Here is an 18,596-nt window from a genome sequence, read left to right as displayed (position 1 = left end):
AATATCTCTTGCGCTTGCTCACAGTTTGTTGTGGTATGGTATTAGCAGTTTTTTTTTCTGTGCCGCCTTCTGGAAAAACAAGATCGACCATAACTGTTGAAATCGTTACTGAAGTCTGCAATGTGTAGTTTATCGCAGGAATCGCATGTACGTGTTTTTGAGTTATTCCGGATGCCTGATTTTCTGTGCTGCTTAGAGAGGCAGTGGTGCTGGTATTTCGTCACACAAGTGTTGCACACTGTACACGCCTCAGCGCGACCTTCGCTTGCATACTCGCTTCGACATACCGAGTATGCGTGCCACGTATGGTGATTGGTTGCGGCACTTTCTATGCCCCTCTGTTCTTATATCTCTCCCCTCTGACTTGTTTTCGCTCAGCAGCCCTGCTCAAATTAAAGCCGTTGATCTCGAACTGCGTGGTTTATTATTTGTTCCTGAATGTAGCTTCTGGTTCTTCACAGCTCCTTTTTGAAAGATTGTTTTTTTTTCTTAACTGATCTTTTTTTTTCTTTATTAACGACATATGCCAGTATTTGTGTATATGATGTGTAGTCAACTGCCGGGCATGGCCCCTACAAGCCTTCTCTAGGCTTCGGCTGGCCCACACCTGTAAGCTATTGCAAGACAAAAATTATCATTATTAATAGTATAACCGCATCAGTCTAGGCCAAATATTAGGCATGATATGGCTTCGGAAGGCGTCCATGTATTCTTCATGAGAGGCCGGCACCGCTGAACCCTCTTGGTGTTACTATGCAACCAACAGGACGGTGGCCTCTCCCATTGACACGCCGTGTCTACTGTCCTGTTTAGCCCGTGTCCATTGACTCCCCCTCCCTACTTTTAGACCCGTCTATCTTAGCCACGCTGTTACCCGGCCGAATGAAACAGTTTATTTCAGGTTTACCGTGCGGAAACAAAACTAACAGAAGGCGAAAAAATTAGTTGAAACAACAGATGAAAGCCAATCCTTCTGTTGAAAACACAGTTTCCGCGAAGTGTAATAAGATTATACAAACAAATCCAGAAGACTGTTAATTGAATTATACAGCGACTGAGCCAGTGATATAGCTTACTGGGAATACCGCAGGTGGTATTTGAAATGCCAATGTAAAATAAACAGCACCGTAAAGACTGACGAATAAAGCTCTCAGAGGGCTGAAGATGCGTGGAAGGAAAAGGAACAGGATTAATCTGGAACGATGAAAACCGAACGCGCAGCTTTTTTTCAACATAGGCTTGAGGATATGATGACAAAACTAAACTCGCACCGCCCGTTTTGCATTCGTCGAAACTAAATAAAACAAGCTTAAAATACCCGTGAAACGGAGTACAAACTTCGAGACTCTTTTTATCATATCTGTAATAATGATTGATTGTACGGTTTAACGCGCCGAAGCAATGAAGGCGATGAGGCCCGCCGTAGTGGAGGGCTCCGGATTAATTTTGACCACCTGGGGATCTTTAACATGCGCCGAAATCCCGTACGCATGGGAGTTTTTGCTTTTCGCTCCTTGAGAAAAGCGGCCGCCGCGCCCCGGAAACGAACCGGCGTCCTCGTGCTCAGCAGCAGGGCGCCTTAGCAACTGAGCCACCGCCGTGAGTAATTTCATTGTTTTCGGGTTCTAAAAAAACGAAAGGGGGGATCATCAATTTAAAGTGCTGGTTGTTATAAATTTTAAGGTCTGAGAACACTACTCCTTCCTGCTCTCAGTATGTCGAGCCAGTCATATCTAGCAGAAATTTCAAATGCGCGACGAGATGAAAGAGCCTAGGGCGAAAAGCGTTTGCGGTGTAGTGTACCCGACACGTTTCTCACCAGTGTACAATAAAAAATGAAACATCTGCTTTGAAGGATTTATGTTTCAAGTCGTGTTTTCTTCGTTTTTATTTCATTTTGTGTAAAAGCCGCTGTAAACCACACTGCTGACAACACTGATATTCACAAATTCCGGACCTACCCGCGACAGTAGGAAAACATTTTATTGTTTGTGGCCAACAAGCGTCTGTGTTGGCCATTGAGAATTCCTAATATCGGAACGCTTCATCCTGACCAAGAAGCTTAATACCTTCCGCCCTGTCTTTTTGTCCGCCAACAAAGGGGACGATGGCGTTTCTCTGATGCTGAGAACCAGGAACCCTTGATGAAGGCATTTGTCAACGTCGGCTACGTATTTCGTTTTACGGTAAACAATTCCTCTCAAAGATGAGGGAAGTGGCTGGGTCGACAAAAGGGGCTCTATGTCGGGCAAACACCACTTGCCCGGCTCAGTTAACTTCGCGGACAAACACACGAACTGATCCTTCCAAGACACCAGGCACTGAATTTTAACATTTGTGACTTCTCCGTCAAAGCAAAGTGTGAATGTATCTTCTTCTCCATTATTCCTGTCATTGCTTTTGCACAAATACAAATTATAGGCGAGGACAACACAGCCTTCGGGAGGGCCGGCAAAATCATGCTCGCTCATGGTTATCCCCAATGTGGCTCTTTCCGCAGAGCTTGTTCCACGGTGCACTGAAGCGGATGCTTCTTGTTGCGTGTTGGATAGGTTGCAGAGCGACTGCGACACTTGTGGCGGCTGTTCCTTGACAATACCTTCTTCACAATGTTCCTTGCTGCCTGAAAGTTCCAGACTCATTTCGTTCACTGCTTCAAAAAGCTCATTTACTCCAGTTCTAATGAATGCGAGGATGTCGTGGTACGAGGAGGGGGCTTTTTCACTTCCCGCCCTTGACGAGGCAACTTTCTTCCCCACAGGTGCCGCTGGTGATTTCAGTGTAGTGCATCCGGCCTTGCAATGATGTGGCACGTCCTTGCGCAGCACGGTGTCGTGGCAACCGGGACAGCTAACGGAGTGAAAGCTGCATTCTTGCTCGAAGTGGTGCAGCAACTTTTCTGCGGGACCGACGAAATCACAACCGTTTTCCCTGTTCCAGCAGAAAACCTTGAAAGGAAAAAAAAAACATTGTAATGTATCAAGTAGAAATACCGACTAGTATCTAAAGACACAACCTTAAGGCAACTACAGAACTTGTACACCAATTACCAGCCGTGGGCCTTTTTTTCAAATACCTCGCTCCACCAATCATCTGCGGAAAAATGTACGGCTGTCGAAATTAACACATTAAATTGTGATAAAATGCGAATGGAATTGGTCGATGAAGAAATACGTAACATAAAGAGCTGCGGCGTAGGACTTAGTAGACGCTGGTAGACAACCTTGGAATTTCTGCAAATTTCTATAAAAATATCTGACCGTAGCTACTGCCATCCGAACATTTTCAGAAGGAGCTGTTAACGTATTGTGCGATCGCCCCCTACCGTTTAACATAATCTTAAGAAAAGCGAACTTCTCAATGACAGTGAAGTTCTTTGTGATGGCAAATTGGCATGCCCTGGAATGCCCGAAACACACTTGTTTTGCTTATGCGCTCGCAGCCTACATTGCCGTGCTCATGAGTGATTCCTCTCTGCGAAGCTAGCGTTCCATCGGTTCCGCCTACAGGGCCCATGGCGCGCCGGCCAAGAACGAAGACTAAGAGCTACGTTACAAAAATCAGTACTCAGCTATATAATTTCAAGCCTTAAAACTCTAACACGCGCTTCTTCAGTTCAAGCAGCGTTTCGCACCTTTGTTAATGACTTGAAGGCGCATAACGTTTTGTGTAATCTAACAGATTTACCTAACTGGGCGGAAGAAAAATTTTGCGATCCTGTATACACAGATAACTCCTCCGGATAACTCGAATCCCGGACGCAACGGCGCTGGCGTCACCTCGACATCGGCGGACCGAGCAGCCCCCGCCGCCGCCGGCTGCTGCAGGCAAAAGCCTCCCCGATCACCGTTGGCGAGAGCCACAGCCGGTGCTTTGCTGGCTGTGCGTTTCTTCATTGTGAAGCAAGCGAAATTCTTCGCAGCTGAGACGCAGCGCACACCGCCTTGCTGTACGGACCCAAACACTGCTGCCGTTGTCTGCGTTCGCTTTCGCGAGCCGCCCGTGCCGCGGAGCTGTTATCAAACCAGAAACAGCAAAGCATGATGGGAAAGAGTGTTGGTCTCAGTGGGCTCAAGTCATGGCGGTACTCGGCTTCACAAATGTGACGTCGGGGCCTCTCCTAACCTTTTCTTTCCTCCGTGTCTAAAACTTGCTAATAGTTTTAGCTGACCGTTTCTGATGGTCCGCTCCGCTCCGATAGCAAGCGGGAGTGCCATTGCGCATGCGTGGTGCACTAGCGCACTACCGGAGATACAGGAGCGGGGCCCCGCTCCGCTAAAGAGGTATTCACACAAAGGAGAAATCCGCCGTTTGGCTCCTAGGAGTGCGCATCACGTGACCCCTACGTCACGGTTTCTCTCCGGCGCCCCGCTCCCATCGGAGGTCGGACCTTCTGCTCGCGAGCTACAAACGATCCGATGCTTGGCGGCTGAGGCGGCGGGATTTCGTCTGCTCGTCGGGCAGCTGGCCGCGACTCAAGTTCTACAGCGGTTGCAGGCACTCTATTTTTATTGCTTCTTATTACAATGAGCGCGAAAATGCGCCGCGCACACGACGGGCGCACTGAGCGTGCCGCGTATACCACCAGCACGGTCGCTGGTCGAGCGGCGGCCGCGGCCGCGAAGTGGCGCAGACCGGCGCAGGTAGCTCGAGCGATAGCTTGTTATCGCTCCCCGAGGCGCAAACAGAGCTGCACATGCTAGAAAGGGGTAATAATGTGATGGAAAGTTGCATTAAAAAAGGCCCATCTCCCCGCGAAGGGGACTCGAGTAAATGCGTCGCATAGGGGGTGGGTGTATTGCGTTAACGTTTAGTGTTTGGGGAGTTGGTGGTAGTGAATGCGTTGTATCAGCAGCTTCTTGACGTATTTTGAATGAGTCAATGACATAAGGCGCGTTCGTAGCCTTTGATTCTGTGTCGGTTTTGTGGCGCAGTGGGAAGAACACCATGTACCTCGTGTTCCGCCCACAGGTAGTGAATGCGTTGTATCAGCAGCTTCTTGACGTAGTTTGAATGAGTCAAGGATGTAAGGCGCGTTGGTAGCCTTCAATTCTGTGTCGGCTTTGTGGCGCAGTGGGAAGAGCACCAGGGCGATTCCACGAGAGAACGAACATGCGTGTACACGACCATTTTTTGTTCATTCTGGTTTTTTATTATATATGCGCGCAATATGGAAACCCCCGAAAGTCAAGTTTGTTTTCTCCTGAGGTGCGTAGTTCGGGAGAAAAAAATGTTTGAATGTGCCCGGAGCGCAGCGGTGGTTTCGGCAACTGCAGATTTTTCCAAGTTTGCGTCTCTGTGTACGTCAAGGAGTACAAGGGGTGTGTATAAAATGTTTTGGGCCATAAACTAGACCAGAATGCTAATCTGTATAACGCAAAATCAGCGTCCTGCAGTGAACAAAAAATTTAAAAAAAAATCGTGAAATCGGCCCAGACGATAATTTGTTAGTGTTTTTGACGCCCCCTATCTACATTTCTTCTTTTCTGAAAAACGTGTAAGTCGGCCATTTTATTGGCCATACGTATCTGAACGCATAATCAAAAGATGGTGTTTGTAGAAAATTTAGAAGTACTAAAAAAATTGAATAACTTCGGCTCTTTTTCAGAAATTGCGCAAATTCAAAACTCAATATAAAAAAAACCCCATACTCGATTTTCTTCAAAATTGCGAAAATAAGACTCCTTTACTTGGACAACAAAACTGTGGAAAAACATGTTGCATCATTTTGTTGAGAACAAAGTTATAAGGGGCCAAACTTGGGGCTCGCGCGACGCGTCTTGGCGCGCCGCGGTAAGTTCTGGCCGCTGTTGCCGGACGTTGCGCGGGTGTACACGGGCGGTAATTCATATTCCACTGCCACATGCCGGCACGGTCAATCTCTTTCCAGTATTCCCAAACGAAAAAAACTATTCTGGAGATTCTTCTGTTTTTTTTTTTTTTTTTTTTGCCCGCCTCTGTTTCCCTAATTTGTTCTTTAACGAGCTAACTTTCTGGCCGATATCAGCTCGAAAGCGCTCCTTTGCGGCGCCAGTATTTTGCGGGATGCAAAACAAAAAAAACAAAGGTTCCTCCGATGCGCAGGCAACCGAAACAGATGGCGCTCGGGCAGTTACAAGGGAGGGAATGGATTGACCTTCACACCCTAATCAGTTCCCCACCACGACGGGCGCATTTCCGCTGGTGGTGCATGGTGCGCTGGCGTCAGTACAGGGTATCCCACCGCATTCTTTGAGGCAAACATGAGAGAACGACCTTAAAAATAACTAACCATGAAACAAACACCTGCACCACGGCTTACGAGGCCGTAGGAGGCTTTTCGGAGACGCCACGTGCACGCGAACCTATTTTACTGGAATGAGAATCAGGTGCGGTCGGGTACCTGGCTTCTTGACGTATTATTAAATTCCGGTCTGTTGTCATATTATTGCCGTATATTTATTGTTTAGTCACATATCACAAAGGCGAAGCATACATTACAGTATTACTAGCGATTTTGATACGCTTGCGTACGAAAATTGCAGTAAGGGGAGGCTACTGCCCCGTCCTTTTCTGTCCTTCAACTCACTGGTTGATGGGCTCTCAACGGATGCTTCCCTTTGCTTTACTCTTGCCATATTTTTGTTTGCTTTGACTCCTCCCCTTAAAAGTTTTCTTTTTTTTTTCATGGGTGGATGCTTTCGTTTGTGCCTAAGTGTTTGCACGTGGATTTGTGCGCGTGTTTGCTTGCTCGACTACCCGCACACTCTTATCCTGATAGATGTGGCAGGGGAAGCCTAGCGGATGTTGTTCTGAAAAAAAAAGTGTGACCCGTTCACCCACCCACAGTTCATTCCCGCCCAAGTCTTGCACTCACCCCAGCATGAAGTGTGCGTCTGCGTTTATTGTGCGAATGCCGACCTGTCTGCTTTGGCCCTGCAAAATGTTACAGGGGTTGACCGAAGAATGAGCAACTTAAAGGAGCTTTGTCTTTGCACCTCACCATCGACGCAGTGTTTCTTGGGCGCGTGCCGGCAATTCCCAATGTCCGACAACCTTACCATGTCCGCTTTGGGCGTTTCGGACGAAGAAGACGTCACATACGCTGTGTGGGAAATTGGTTCTCTGATAAAAAAGAGTCTACCGCCAGCTGCATTCGTGAAGGAGCTAGGCAAATGGGTCACCAAGTGGATTTCCCATGACTCTATTAGGCGGACCCAGGTCATTGCCATAAACGAAGCGAAAAGATGCGAACGGCGATCAAGCATTGTACTGCACTTCGACTTCTCTGAAAATTGGACAGTTATTCTGCCAAATGAAGTCCAGTCGTACCACTGGCACAAAACACAGGTTTCACTGTTTACGTGCGTTGTAACTACAAGAAAATCAGTTCAGAGCTTCGCAGTAGTTAGCGATCACATGCAACACGATACCGCACATGCATGCTATGCGCTCGCTCCACAAGGTGCACGAATGCCTGGAAGAAAGTGCCCCTGTGTACAGCTACGTTGTTTACGTTAGTGACGGTGCAGCCAGCCATTTCAAGAAGAAATATCAGCTGTACGAACGTTCCAGAGCAAACTACACGTCTGCGAAGTGGCTGTGCTTGACTGTATGAGCGCCCGAGGAAGCTGTGGTGCATATATTATAAATATTTTACTTGAGTTGTATTCCCACACGTATGCCTTTTGCTGTGTTCCTGACTGTAAATAATTAATCACGATAGTCTGACAGCCAATTTCCAAACTTGTGTCTTTTTGCTTGAATAAATATTCTTGAGAAAAAACTGAAATACCTTCAGTAATTTACTCGTGCTGTGACCGAAGCGCCATAATAATAGAAAATTTCGATCACTCCTACCACATATACCCGATATAACCACCGGAAAAACTTTTCCTGTTGTTTCGAATCCTTCTTTCCTTTCCCTATAAGAAGAGTGGCGTTCGCAAAGGAGCGCTTTCGAGCTGGTATCGGCCAGAAAGTTAGCTCGTTAAAGAACAAATTAGGGAAACAGAGGCGGGCAAAAAAAAAAAACAGAAGAATCTCCAGAATAGTTTTTTTCGTTTGGGAATACTGGAAAGAGATTGACCGTGCCGGCATGTGGCAGTGGAATATGAATTACCGCCCGTGTACACCCGCGCAACGTCCGGAAACAGCGGCCAGAACTTACCGCGGCGCGCCAAGACGCGTCGCGCGAGCCCCAAGTTTGGCCCCTTATAACTTTGTTCTCAACAAAATGATGCAACATGTTTTTCCACAGTTTTGTTGTCCAAGTAAAGGAGTCTTATTTTCGCAATTTTGAAGAAAATCGAGTATGGGGTTTTTTTTATATTGAGTTTTGAATTTGCGCAATTTCTGAAAAAGAGCCGAAGTTATTCAATTTTTTTTAGTACTTCTAAATTTTCTACAAACACCATCTTTTGTTTATGCGTTCAGATACGTATGGCCAATAAAATGGCCGACTTACACGTTTTTCAGAAAAGAAGAAATGTAGATAGGGGGCGTCAAAAACACTAACAAATTATCGTCTGGGCCGATTTCACGATTTTTTTTTTTATTTTTTGTTCGCTGCAGGACGCTGATTTTGCGTTATACAGATTAGCATTCTGGTCTAGTTTATGGCCCAAAACATTTTATACACACCCCTTGTACTCCTTGACGTACACAGAGACGCAAACTTGGAAAAATCTGCAGTTGCCGAAACCACCGCTGCGCTCCGGGCACATTCAAACATTTTTTTCTCCCGAACTACGCACCTCAGTAGTAAACAAACTTGATTTTCGGGGGTTTCCATATTGCGCGCATATATAATAAAAAAAACAGAATGAACAAAAAATGGTCGTGTACACGCATGTTCGTTCTCTCGTGGAATCGCCCACATGTACTTTGCGTTCCACCCGCAGGGTCGTGGGTTCGAAACCAGGCGCCGATAAGTATTATTTTTTTATATAGTGTAGGGGGAGGGGTGCGCACCTGTTGTTGAGAGCGAGGAGGGTAGCGTGATGCGGGAGAGGAGAAGTGGGGGAGAGGGCGCACCTGCGCGCTGAGCTGTTCCGGACGGACGGCGGACGCTACATGTGAGTTAAAGAAATGCTCTGCATTTAAACACGCGAGGAGCAGCGGAGAGCAGGCGAGGAGGAGTGGGGGAGAGGGCGCACCTGGAACGGCTGTTGCGGACGCCGAGGCACGCCAACGCCGACAACGCCGGGTGACTTCGTGAGTTAAAGAAATGCTCTGCATTTATAAATGGACATCTGCGCATCTTGCGAGAGCGGCAATCGAATATTCGCCGCAGCGTTAAGCTTAACATCTGTAAGCGGGCCCGTAGGCGGACCGGCCGGCTGCTCCCAGTGCGCGCATCCCCATTCACTGCCTTGCGCGTCGCGCGCCGTTCTCTACCCGCGGCAGCGCCTACATCGCGTCCACAGCCAATTTTGGGGCGGCTGACAGGATCAGTACGTAGGGGCTTAGCACAAATTGCCGCCGTAGCGGAATCGGCGGTGCTACGGCAGCTCTGCTGTAGAGATAGGCGACTGTAAACAGTGATGTCCGTCCGACAGACGCATCTTCCGTGTGAGCGAAGGAGCTGGCCTAGCGGAAGTCCGCCTGCGGTGACGTCACGACCTCCCTGGGATTTCTCCGCTGAAACGCTCCGTCGTGTGAATACCCCTTTCGGGGCCTCTCAGCGGACCGTCGCGGCAGCTTACGCTATACCGTACGGAATTTCAACATGGCTGCCCCCGCGATGCGAGCGGGCTACGGAGAACTTCGTTTCTTCAGTTGAAATACGACCGACGAAGCCGCGAAAGCCCTTCCGAATAGGCAATGGTGCCACACACCTCAGAGATCTTTAGAACGGAAGCAAAAAAAAAAAAAAAAAACGTTAACCGAAGCTTGGGGCTGCTTCTATGCAGCGCCGAGAAAGGCAGCCTTGGCTTGGTTATTCCAAAGTTTATCGGCTTCTTCGTTATTATTTAGAAAAATTATACCATGCCAGCGACTACATTATACAAAAAAGTTTAAATAAGGCCAAGAAACATGGTATTTTGCTTTGTTTGGGCGACCAAATACAAATTCTTATGTTTCCTTTAGGATAAAATTCTTATGTTTCCTTTAGGATAAACTTTCGGTTACGACCAGTCACGCGAATCATTCCCCGTCGAGGGAGATCCGGTTATCGCTTAGATAACAGCCTTTGGGCTGTTGACACTTCGGTTGTGCTGAGCGGGACGTCGGGAGCATAGCGGAGCGTCAAAAACGGTCAGCTAAAACTCTCTAATGTCTCGCTGACGCTCTTTCGCAGACGCTCCTTCGCAAGGTGTCGCTGCAAAGAATTTTGGCGACTGCTCGCGTGGAATCCACTTTTGCTCTAAACACTACATCAGTGGCGAACGAAACAAAGAAAACCTACAAAACAATAAAATAAACCACCGCATTTGGCTATTTATAGCATAGCTGACTACGAAAAACTCAATGAAGACAAGCAGCGTAAGAGTGCTGCCCATTAAAAGAGAGTTATCTGACTTTCAGCAGACTTTTATTGCTAACCTTACACAGCGGAGTGGTTTGCATGTAAGTGTCGAATAAACGTGGACAGAACCACATAATAAGCCAACGTATTTAGTAGTTGGCCGCTTTCTAACCAACCAACGCAATCACCCGAAACTCGTGTCATTTTGTCGCTATCCGCATTAAATGTTTTCTATCCGGCCCATTACAATTTTTCGTATTCCGAGCCTTTACATTTTCTCACACTAGCTAAAGAAACTAACTACAGTATTGTGTTGGTAGTTTTCAGCTCGCGTATGTAGTAAAGTTCAATCAGGGCATTCATAACCGTTAGCTTAACTTCTCTTGTGCTAGATGAGCTTCAATAGCTTAGGGATTCTTGTTAAACGCGGTTCTGTTACATTTTCTCACACTAGCTAAAGAAACTAACTACAGTATTGTGTTTGTAGTTTTCAGCTCGCGTATGTAGTAAAGTTCAATCAGGGCATTCATAACCGTTAGCTTAACTTCTCTTGTGCTAGATGAGCTTCAATAGCTTAGGGATTCTTGTTAAACGCGGTTCTGTTACATTTTCTCACACTAGCTAAAGAAACTAACTACAGTATTGTGTTTGTAGTTTTCAGCTCGCGTATGTAGTAAAGTTCAATCAGGGCATTCATAACCGTTAGCTTAACTTCTCTTGTGCTAGATGAGCTTCAATAGCTTAGGGATTCTTGTTAAACGCGGTTCTGTTACATTTTCTCACACTAGCTAAAGAAACTAACTACAGTATTGTGTTTGTAGTTTTCAGCTCGCGTATGTAGTAAAGTTCAATCAGGGCATTCATAACCGTTAGCTTAACTTCTCTTGTGCTAGATGAGCTTCAATAGCTTAGGGATTCTTGTTAAACGCGGTTCTGTTCTTTAGAATAAAGCAATGTAACCTCGTCCTCAAGGAACATTCCTAAACAAATTGAGCCATTCTAGCCCATCCCGGGCATACGTTTTTTTTAGTCGCTGCACATCAACTTTACCAGTTTCGTGACCACGGAAAAATGAGTTGTTTTTAATGTGCGTTCCAGAAAATATTTTTTTCTTTCCATAGAAAATGATTGATGCTGGAGTGTAGGATACGAAATGAGAGAGAAAGATCAGGGCTTTCTAAGAGTCATAATTTCAAACAACGAAATTATTACCAATTTTATTTAAAAAAAATAAAAAAAGGAACAAAAAGAAATATTATGAAAACATCAATGCCACTTTGCTCAGGTACACAAACACATTTGAAAAATGGAAGTTTAACATAACGCCATCCTAAATTATTACTGCGAAAATGAGCTCTCTAAGTATAAAAGGTTTTTACATACAGGCAATTACATAAATACCACTGCCTACCGGTTGTTTTCGGGTGGTCTTGGAAATTTTTATTATATCAGAAAATTATCGATGCTAAGGTGTAAGTTATGAAATGATATAGGAAGAATGGGGAGCAGTAATAAGTTCAGGCAACAGATGCATTAGGAATTTCGCCATAAAGTTGTGAAAACTAAAAAAAGTAACAGACGAAAATGACAACCTCAATGCTACTTTGTACGCGGTAGACATAAAAACAATTTGAAATACACGACTAAAGAGTGCACCATATGTCTGTATTAAATACGGCAGTAGCCACGTGAAATAATAGATGTACACCCGCCCAATTTTTTACCGATATCACGGGAGCGTCCACCATTCGGTCGATCAGCGCCGCGTGATGGAGTGATACGACAAACTCGGCGAGAGTAGCCGCATGCGCACTAAGCAAAGGTCCCTGCTGTCGTCATCTGCTAGGCTGTTCCAAGAGCAGAGGACCGCCCACGATTTTTGTTATTCGCTTATCACACTGCCTAGCCATACTCCAAATCTTTCTTCAAGACCAGTTTCGTGACGCCAACAGAAAACATTTATCAGCGTTGCCGAACGAACCTTGCGCTGAACCAACGCCGCCTATATTAACATTGCCTGACGCGTCGCGCGCATTTCAATGGGAAGGGTAGGGACGCTTAGTTCAGGCACTGATCCGCTATGTGGCGCGTGCCGGCGGACATCTCGCCTTACGTCACTGCTCGCGAGTCGCGAACGCTGCACCCACTTCTACGACGTGTGTCTGTCAGCTGGCCTGTTGGGCTTCAAGGGCCGTTTCGCTTACATCTTAGCCGCGACGGGGCGCCAGTTCTGTGGCGCACTGGGGATCTCGTTCAACGTGTCGCTCGCGTCATACTTGCGGCATTTTTCCAAAGATAAAGACGGAGGCGGACTGAAATAGTGTAAGAACATACTGATTGTCGGGTAGATATATAGCTAACAGAAAAACGATATTTTCGGATGAGGCAGCCATTATTTTACTGATATTTTTTTTTCTTTCTGGAGTATTTAGAGAAGAAAAAATTGCGTGCACTTTTGTTCTGGCGCTCACTTCTACGATTACTGTCCAATAATATCAGGTGCTTCTAGCTTCGGAAAATTATAGGAAATAAAAGGATAAGCACCTGGGATCCCGCCACGCTGTCCGCACGCTTCTACAGTACATTCCTCAATTTTACAAGTGCGTACCGATGCGGAGTGCGAACAGCGGGGTCAAAACAATACCTAAATGCGGAGGGGATAGAGGTGGGACGCCCCACTCAGAAAATTTCAGGGCCTGTGATCCGAGTAGATAAGCGCGCAAAGCCGGCATCAGCCTGCGGGAGCGCAAGGGATTTTGCTTCGTGACAAAGGAAGTTTTATCTGTGACAGACCAAAACAGACAACCATAGTGAAAAACAAGAAGGCGTAGGAGCGCCGCCTCGGGGACGCTAAACAAACTTTCCACTATTTGCATAGTTTCCGAGAAGCGGCGCTGGCTGGCGGACACGAAAGCACGCTGGAAGGCTACGGAGCGGGGACGGGTAGGAGAGAGCAACAGGAGAGTGGCCAAGGTAAATATAAATGGTAGCGAAGGTTCGGGCAAAAAGCGGTTCAGAACCTATTGCCAGCGACATCAGCATGGGGGCTTATGGGAGTGGCGATTGAAGCGCGACTAGGTGAGGAGGGAACAAACACTAGTAACAAAAAACCAAGTTTTGTTCAACAATAAAACAACATTTATATTTTACGAACTATACTTATTTCTCAATCACATTTATTTAGGCACAGTATATAAATAATTTATGAAAATGCTGTTCATTCACAAAAACCTTTTTTGTAGCGCCCTCTGAATAATGGCACATGTCATTGCTCTGTGATGCAGTCCTTGTAGTGATCGGAAAGGCGCTCCTAAAGTTCGTCTGCTAGGAAACGCCCCAAGCGTGTTTTGGTGGTGCGCATTTGCATTGGTTTTTCCTTGTTAATTTGGTGTGCACTTAATTTTTGCTGTGCGTGGAGTTGCGAGCTGCGTTGTATCGTCGGTGAACACGTGTAGTACCGTGCCCAGCGGGCACGATGAACTACGGGACGATGCTGCCAACGGTTGGAGCGGAGCGCTTTCGTCGGTACCTACAGAAACGATGTGCTGCACAAGGTTGCAACAGCAACTCCCGTACACATGGCGTTTTACTGCACCATTTTCCTCTCATTTCCACAGGTAACGCGAAACTATTGTACTGTTAATATGTGCACGGGGGGTTGTGTAAGGGGACGTGGTGGTGCTTCGAAAAAAATGGGTCTAAAGCTTTGTTATGTCACAGTTATCTCTTGATTTCACCTCAGGCTGGCTCAGAGCAAGTTGTGTCAATTACTCTAGGACTTTTCGGCGTAGTACCACTCGAATTTAAACGAGTCGCTTTAATTGTCTATCTCAGTGCCTTCTCTATTGCATTACAACGCTTGTAGTGCTCGTTGCTTCCCGCACTTGTATGCGCAAGCATTATTTCCATCGCAGTACTGTGTTGTGCTGCTCCGTGCTGCGCTGCTGCCACATCTTTCATGCTATGTGCTTTTACATACTGCCGTCGCTTTCGTTGGCATTGATCCATTTTTCCTCTTTTTACTTATCTGTTGCGACACTTGCCTAATAATGCAACCAGGAAATTGCAGGCGTGAATGCTGAGTGAACTTCTGTAGAAACCCTTGTCTACTTGATAAGACGCCGGGACAGCTGCAGTGTGCTCGCTGCACTTTCGTGAATCGGCATTCCTGCGGCCCGGTTTTCTATGTCAAGATGCAGTGCCTAGTTCTTTTCTCTTGTTTCGAAGTAGTTCTGCTGTTGACGCTTTCATTGCTCATAATGCAATGTGTTACGGGTAAAGTCAATTTTTCGGCGCGTAAGGAAAATCATAATGCATGTAGTGCCCACGAACATTTTGTACCTATCGTATACGTGCTCATTTTGTGCAGTGTGGTAAATTTGTTTTATGTTTATCCTGGAATAAAATTCAAAGTCTTGATTATAGCATGACTATGCGTTATTTCTTCTCTTATAACAGAAGTACACAAACTGAGCAAGCATTATATAACCTTGATCTATACTTAAGGCACGCACGCAACCTGCGTATGTGCGACGCAATTAAACTTAGCAGAGGCGTTGGTAGAAATTGGTATCGGGGTAAGGAATATGGGCACGTTTTTTATATAAAAGTGGGGCCGGGGAGTGTGATCAAGTGTCATTTTGGGCTCTCTATCCCAAGGCAGAAAAAAAATTCCAGTCAAGGGGGGGGGGGGGGGGGGGGTACGTTTGCCACCCGCTGCAATCAAAATAAACAACTGATTGCTTTTATACAGCAGTGGAAGGCATGAATACAGAATAAGGGTTCAGGGAAGATGCAAGATGCTTTTATAAACACCGAGGCGAATCACACGACAGTATGCTAAAGTACGTTTCTCTAGTCGCGAGTATAAGCTGGCGTTGACTTGAAGCACACACGCCAAGGGCTCGCCAACTTGCGTCAGATGGCAATGACATGAGCCCTCAGCGATCAGAGTCCTGCTAAGGCTATTTTGAAGTCAAATTTTCCCGCTAATGCCACTAAAATGACGTCACTTTCTGACCGGATCTTGCGTCACATCCTGTTTATTTTTTGTTCCGCCGGAAGTGTTCCCTCCTCACACAGATAGCGCTAAGCCCCATGAGCAGCTTAAGAGCCGCCATTTTCTGAACGTATGGGCTTCTATGGGAGCTTCGCTACCAGTTATATTTACCTTGGAGTGGCTGTTTGGCCATTTTTCGCTCACGCATTAGGCAATGTTTATAAAGGCGGCGTTGGCTGAACGAACCTTGTGTTCGGCAACGCTGATAACTGTTATCAAGTGGCGCAACTTGCCGGGTCTTGAAGAAAAATTTCGAGTATGACAGCCAGTGTGATAAGCGAATACGAAAAATCGGGGGTGGCCCTCTACTCTTGGAACAGCCTAGCAGATGACGGCAGCAGCGGCCTTCGCTTTGTACGCATGGGCTACTCTCGCCGACTTTGCCGTATCACACCATCCCGCGGCGCTGATCGACCGAGCGGTCGACGCTCCCGTGATATTGGTAAAAAATTGGGCGGATGTACGCCTTTTTCACTGGCGCAATCTCGGCGGAATGGTTTTCGTCAAACCGAACAGGATTTTGGAAAGCGCTGGTGTGTATGGCAATGCTATCTCGTCACTTTGAAGTCGATTTCGCTTTTGAGCACGAGTCTAACGCACTCTCTAATTTTTAGGCTACTTATAGCGAAAAAACGTGCTCGTTACAATCGTGGTAAATACGGTACTGGAAGCTGCCTTTCTGGCGCTGTGCCAGGAAATACATGTGTATAATTACGTCGCATGAGCTCTCCGCGACTATCTCAACGCATATATCTTGCCTTCGGGGTGCACGTGCACTTACCTGCATTTTCGACAAGTGGCGACGGGAAGGTGTGATCCAGGAAACCTCCCCCTCCACCAGGAACAACTCCTTGTCTATCGGGCAGACGGAGCCATCAGCGTCTACACACCCTTGTAAGCAAGACTCGCAGAGCTGATGTGAACAGGGCAACAGCGCCATTTTGTCTGGAACGATTCCGCAGAGGCAACAAATGCGAACTTGGGGCAGGCACTCCTTAAACTTGATCGGTCTAAAGTCGACACCACTGGCGAAGCCGCAAAGGGTATAAATGGAAGCCGGCATATTTCCTGAAGGGCGGACTGCACGTGCACCTGGAACCTTTCTCTGAGCGAATGACGAGAACGGACTTCTAGCGGAGGCTTATCGCAATAAACCCGGCAAGGCGTAGGCCGTTATCACGCCCTGCCACCGATAGCGGGTTTCGAACAACACCGCCCCGATAACAAGGCCGCACACGTTGCTTACATCTCTTATACCATTTCAAAGGCCTTACGAAGGCCTTCCAACGAATTGCCTATCGAGTGCCCCACTGTCAATGCACGTGGCGCACTTGCACGGCTTGCACGGGAAATCGCCCCTATGGAAAGGGGCGGCTGCAAAAACGCAGGAACCTTTTTTTTTTTCGATCGTCAACCGACAGTTGTCGTGTAGCACACGCATTATCTATGCTATTGTGCTGGGTTTGCAACGTCCGCTTGGGCGGCTTTTTTCGGTCTCGGCCGTTCAGACGAGCACAGGTTCATACTAGCCATGGGCTGAGAAGCAGGGTTCACCGTATGCCACCATCATTATCATCACCAGCCTATCTACGCCCACTGCAGAGCAAAGGCCTCAGCCATTATTCTCCAATTACACCAGTCCCGTGCTAACTGCGACCAATTTATCCCCCCAAACTTCTTGATCTCATATGTCCATCTTACTTTCTGCCGCCCTCTGCCACGCTTGCCTTCACCGTATGCATGCACTATTAAATAGCGGTCATTCACATGCCTTGGCTTCCGAGGAATAGTGATAAGGGAGCAGAGCGGATACCAACGTAGAAAACATCCTTGCCGCTCTTGGCTGCTGCTGTGTAACTCGCGACAGACGTTTTTGATAAGACCTCCCAAGTTTTACACGCGATAACAGTGCTTTCAAAATACACGTAGGGGATTTTTATACTGGATATTACTCAGTTCAGAATCCGGGGGCCAGAGGTGTATCGCAAGGTGAAAGGGACTTGCCGTCGTAAAGCGAAGTTTGTTCTAAGCAGGCCGATGTCAGTATATCTGTGAGTAGTGTGGGTGGGTTCAAGTGTGACAGTTCAAGTTTTTTTGGCCCCGCAGCCTTAAAGTTACAAGCAAAGCAAAAATTTTACAGGGTGCCTCGTACAATATTCTGTATTCGGGTCTGTATTAACGAGGCGTTTGCAAATTAACGACGACTGCCCCCAGCTCGGTATCGGCCCAACAGTCATTTTAGTGCAAAATATATCTGAGTTTACTGCGGATGTTTCAGGGAATGTGCCAGCCAGAAGCGCCGTTTCGGCAGCAAATTTGCGAAGGGGTTACTTACGTCCCAAAACTTCGTAATTAACTTCTTATAATATTTCATTACTATTCTTATGAGCTATTGTAGGTACGTAACCTTCGCTTCGCAACACAAAATACTATTTCCGGATTTTCTGGTGGCAGAGCAACACGAACACATGTTCTAGGGTTGCCAGGAGAGGAAGTGTCCTCTCATTGTGTGTGGACAACTCCTAGCGAATACTTACGGTGCCCAATACTTACGTTAGGGCCCTTAAGGAAAACAGATATAGAAATTGACGTCGTGAACAGGAAGAGTATTCTTGCTTATCTACGTGAAGGGCGATGATGTTGACTCTTCCAGAAGAGTCGTCAGACCATACAGAGTCAGAAATTAGCAAAACGTCCACAGTGTAAGAGGCAGAATGAAGCAGCACAGAGACAAAGGAGAGTAAGAAGCCATTGATTGACGGTTATATAGCAATACACGGCCGTCAGCTTGAACCAGTTCGTTGCCTCAAGGTAAAGGGTGAGCTGCAGCATTTTACGGTTCCACTCTTGAGCTCCCTAACGTCTTTTTACCCCCTTTCCCTAGCTCTGCTTATTGCTCCACAAAGGTGTTTTCTTTGTCGAGCTATTTTTCTATCTCCCTCTCTCTCTTGCAAAAACCCAAGACGTTCAATCCAGCTACGACATTTGCCAATAAACACTGTGAAATACTGACACTTCCGCATTTTTCCAGAAACTCAGAAACGCCCCGTAGGCGCAACCTTTCCCACCCGCATATTAGGCCACACA

General features: G+C 46.7%; 2 protein-coding genes and 1 long non-coding RNA gene across 3 annotated transcripts in view; 1 reads left to right on the top strand and 2 right to left on the bottom strand.

The window, feature by feature from the left end:
- LOC144158954 (uncharacterized) overlaps positions 1–18,596 on the bottom strand; it is a 76,726-nt gene that overhangs the window by 27,243 nt on the left and 30,887 nt on the right. The gene's annotated exons all lie outside the window — the stretch shown is intronic.
- LOC144158953 (uncharacterized) lies at positions 1,902–16,628 on the bottom strand. Its single transcript, XM_077690166.1, has 2 exons — positions 16,291–16,628; positions 1,902–2,948 (listed from the first exon to the last, which is right to left on the bottom strand). The coding sequence occupies exons 1-2, from the start codon at positions 16,570–16,572 to the stop codon at positions 1,983–1,985; spliced, it is 1,248 nt and encodes a 415-aa protein (XP_077546292.1). The 5' UTR covers positions 16,573–16,628; the 3' UTR covers positions 1,902–1,982.
- LOC144158956 (uncharacterized) overlaps positions 9,181–18,596 on the top strand; it is an 84,593-nt gene continuing 75,177 nt past the window's right edge. The window contains exon 1 of the long non-coding RNA XR_013320206.1: positions 9,181–9,195. This is a non-coding gene — a long non-coding RNA (uncharacterized LOC144158956). The remainder of the gene's footprint in view (positions 9,196–18,596) is intronic.

The sequence above is a fragment of the Haemaphysalis longicornis genome, unplaced genomic scaffold (assembly GCF_048455015.1).
Source record: "Haemaphysalis longicornis isolate Haplotype H1 unplaced genomic scaffold, Haemaphysalis longicornis Haplotype H1 scaffold_10, whole genome shotgun sequence".
NCBI lineage: Eukaryota > Metazoa > Arthropoda > Arachnida > Ixodida > Ixodidae > Haemaphysalis > Haemaphysalis longicornis.
The sequence above is the reverse complement of the archived record's forward strand: the minus strand, read 5'-3'. Positions and strand labels throughout refer to the sequence as shown.

Bases quoted from the DNA above. Each gene is read 5' to 3' on its own strand.
- LOC144158953 (XM_077690166.1), bottom strand. From the start codon at position 16,572: ATGCCGGCTTCCATTTATACCCTTTGCGGCTTCGCCAGTGGTGTCGAC. The intron at 2,949-16,290 runs GTAAGTGCACGT...TTTCCTTTCAAG, and splicing joins GCCACTTGTCGAAAATGCAG to GTTTTCTGCTGGAACAGGGA.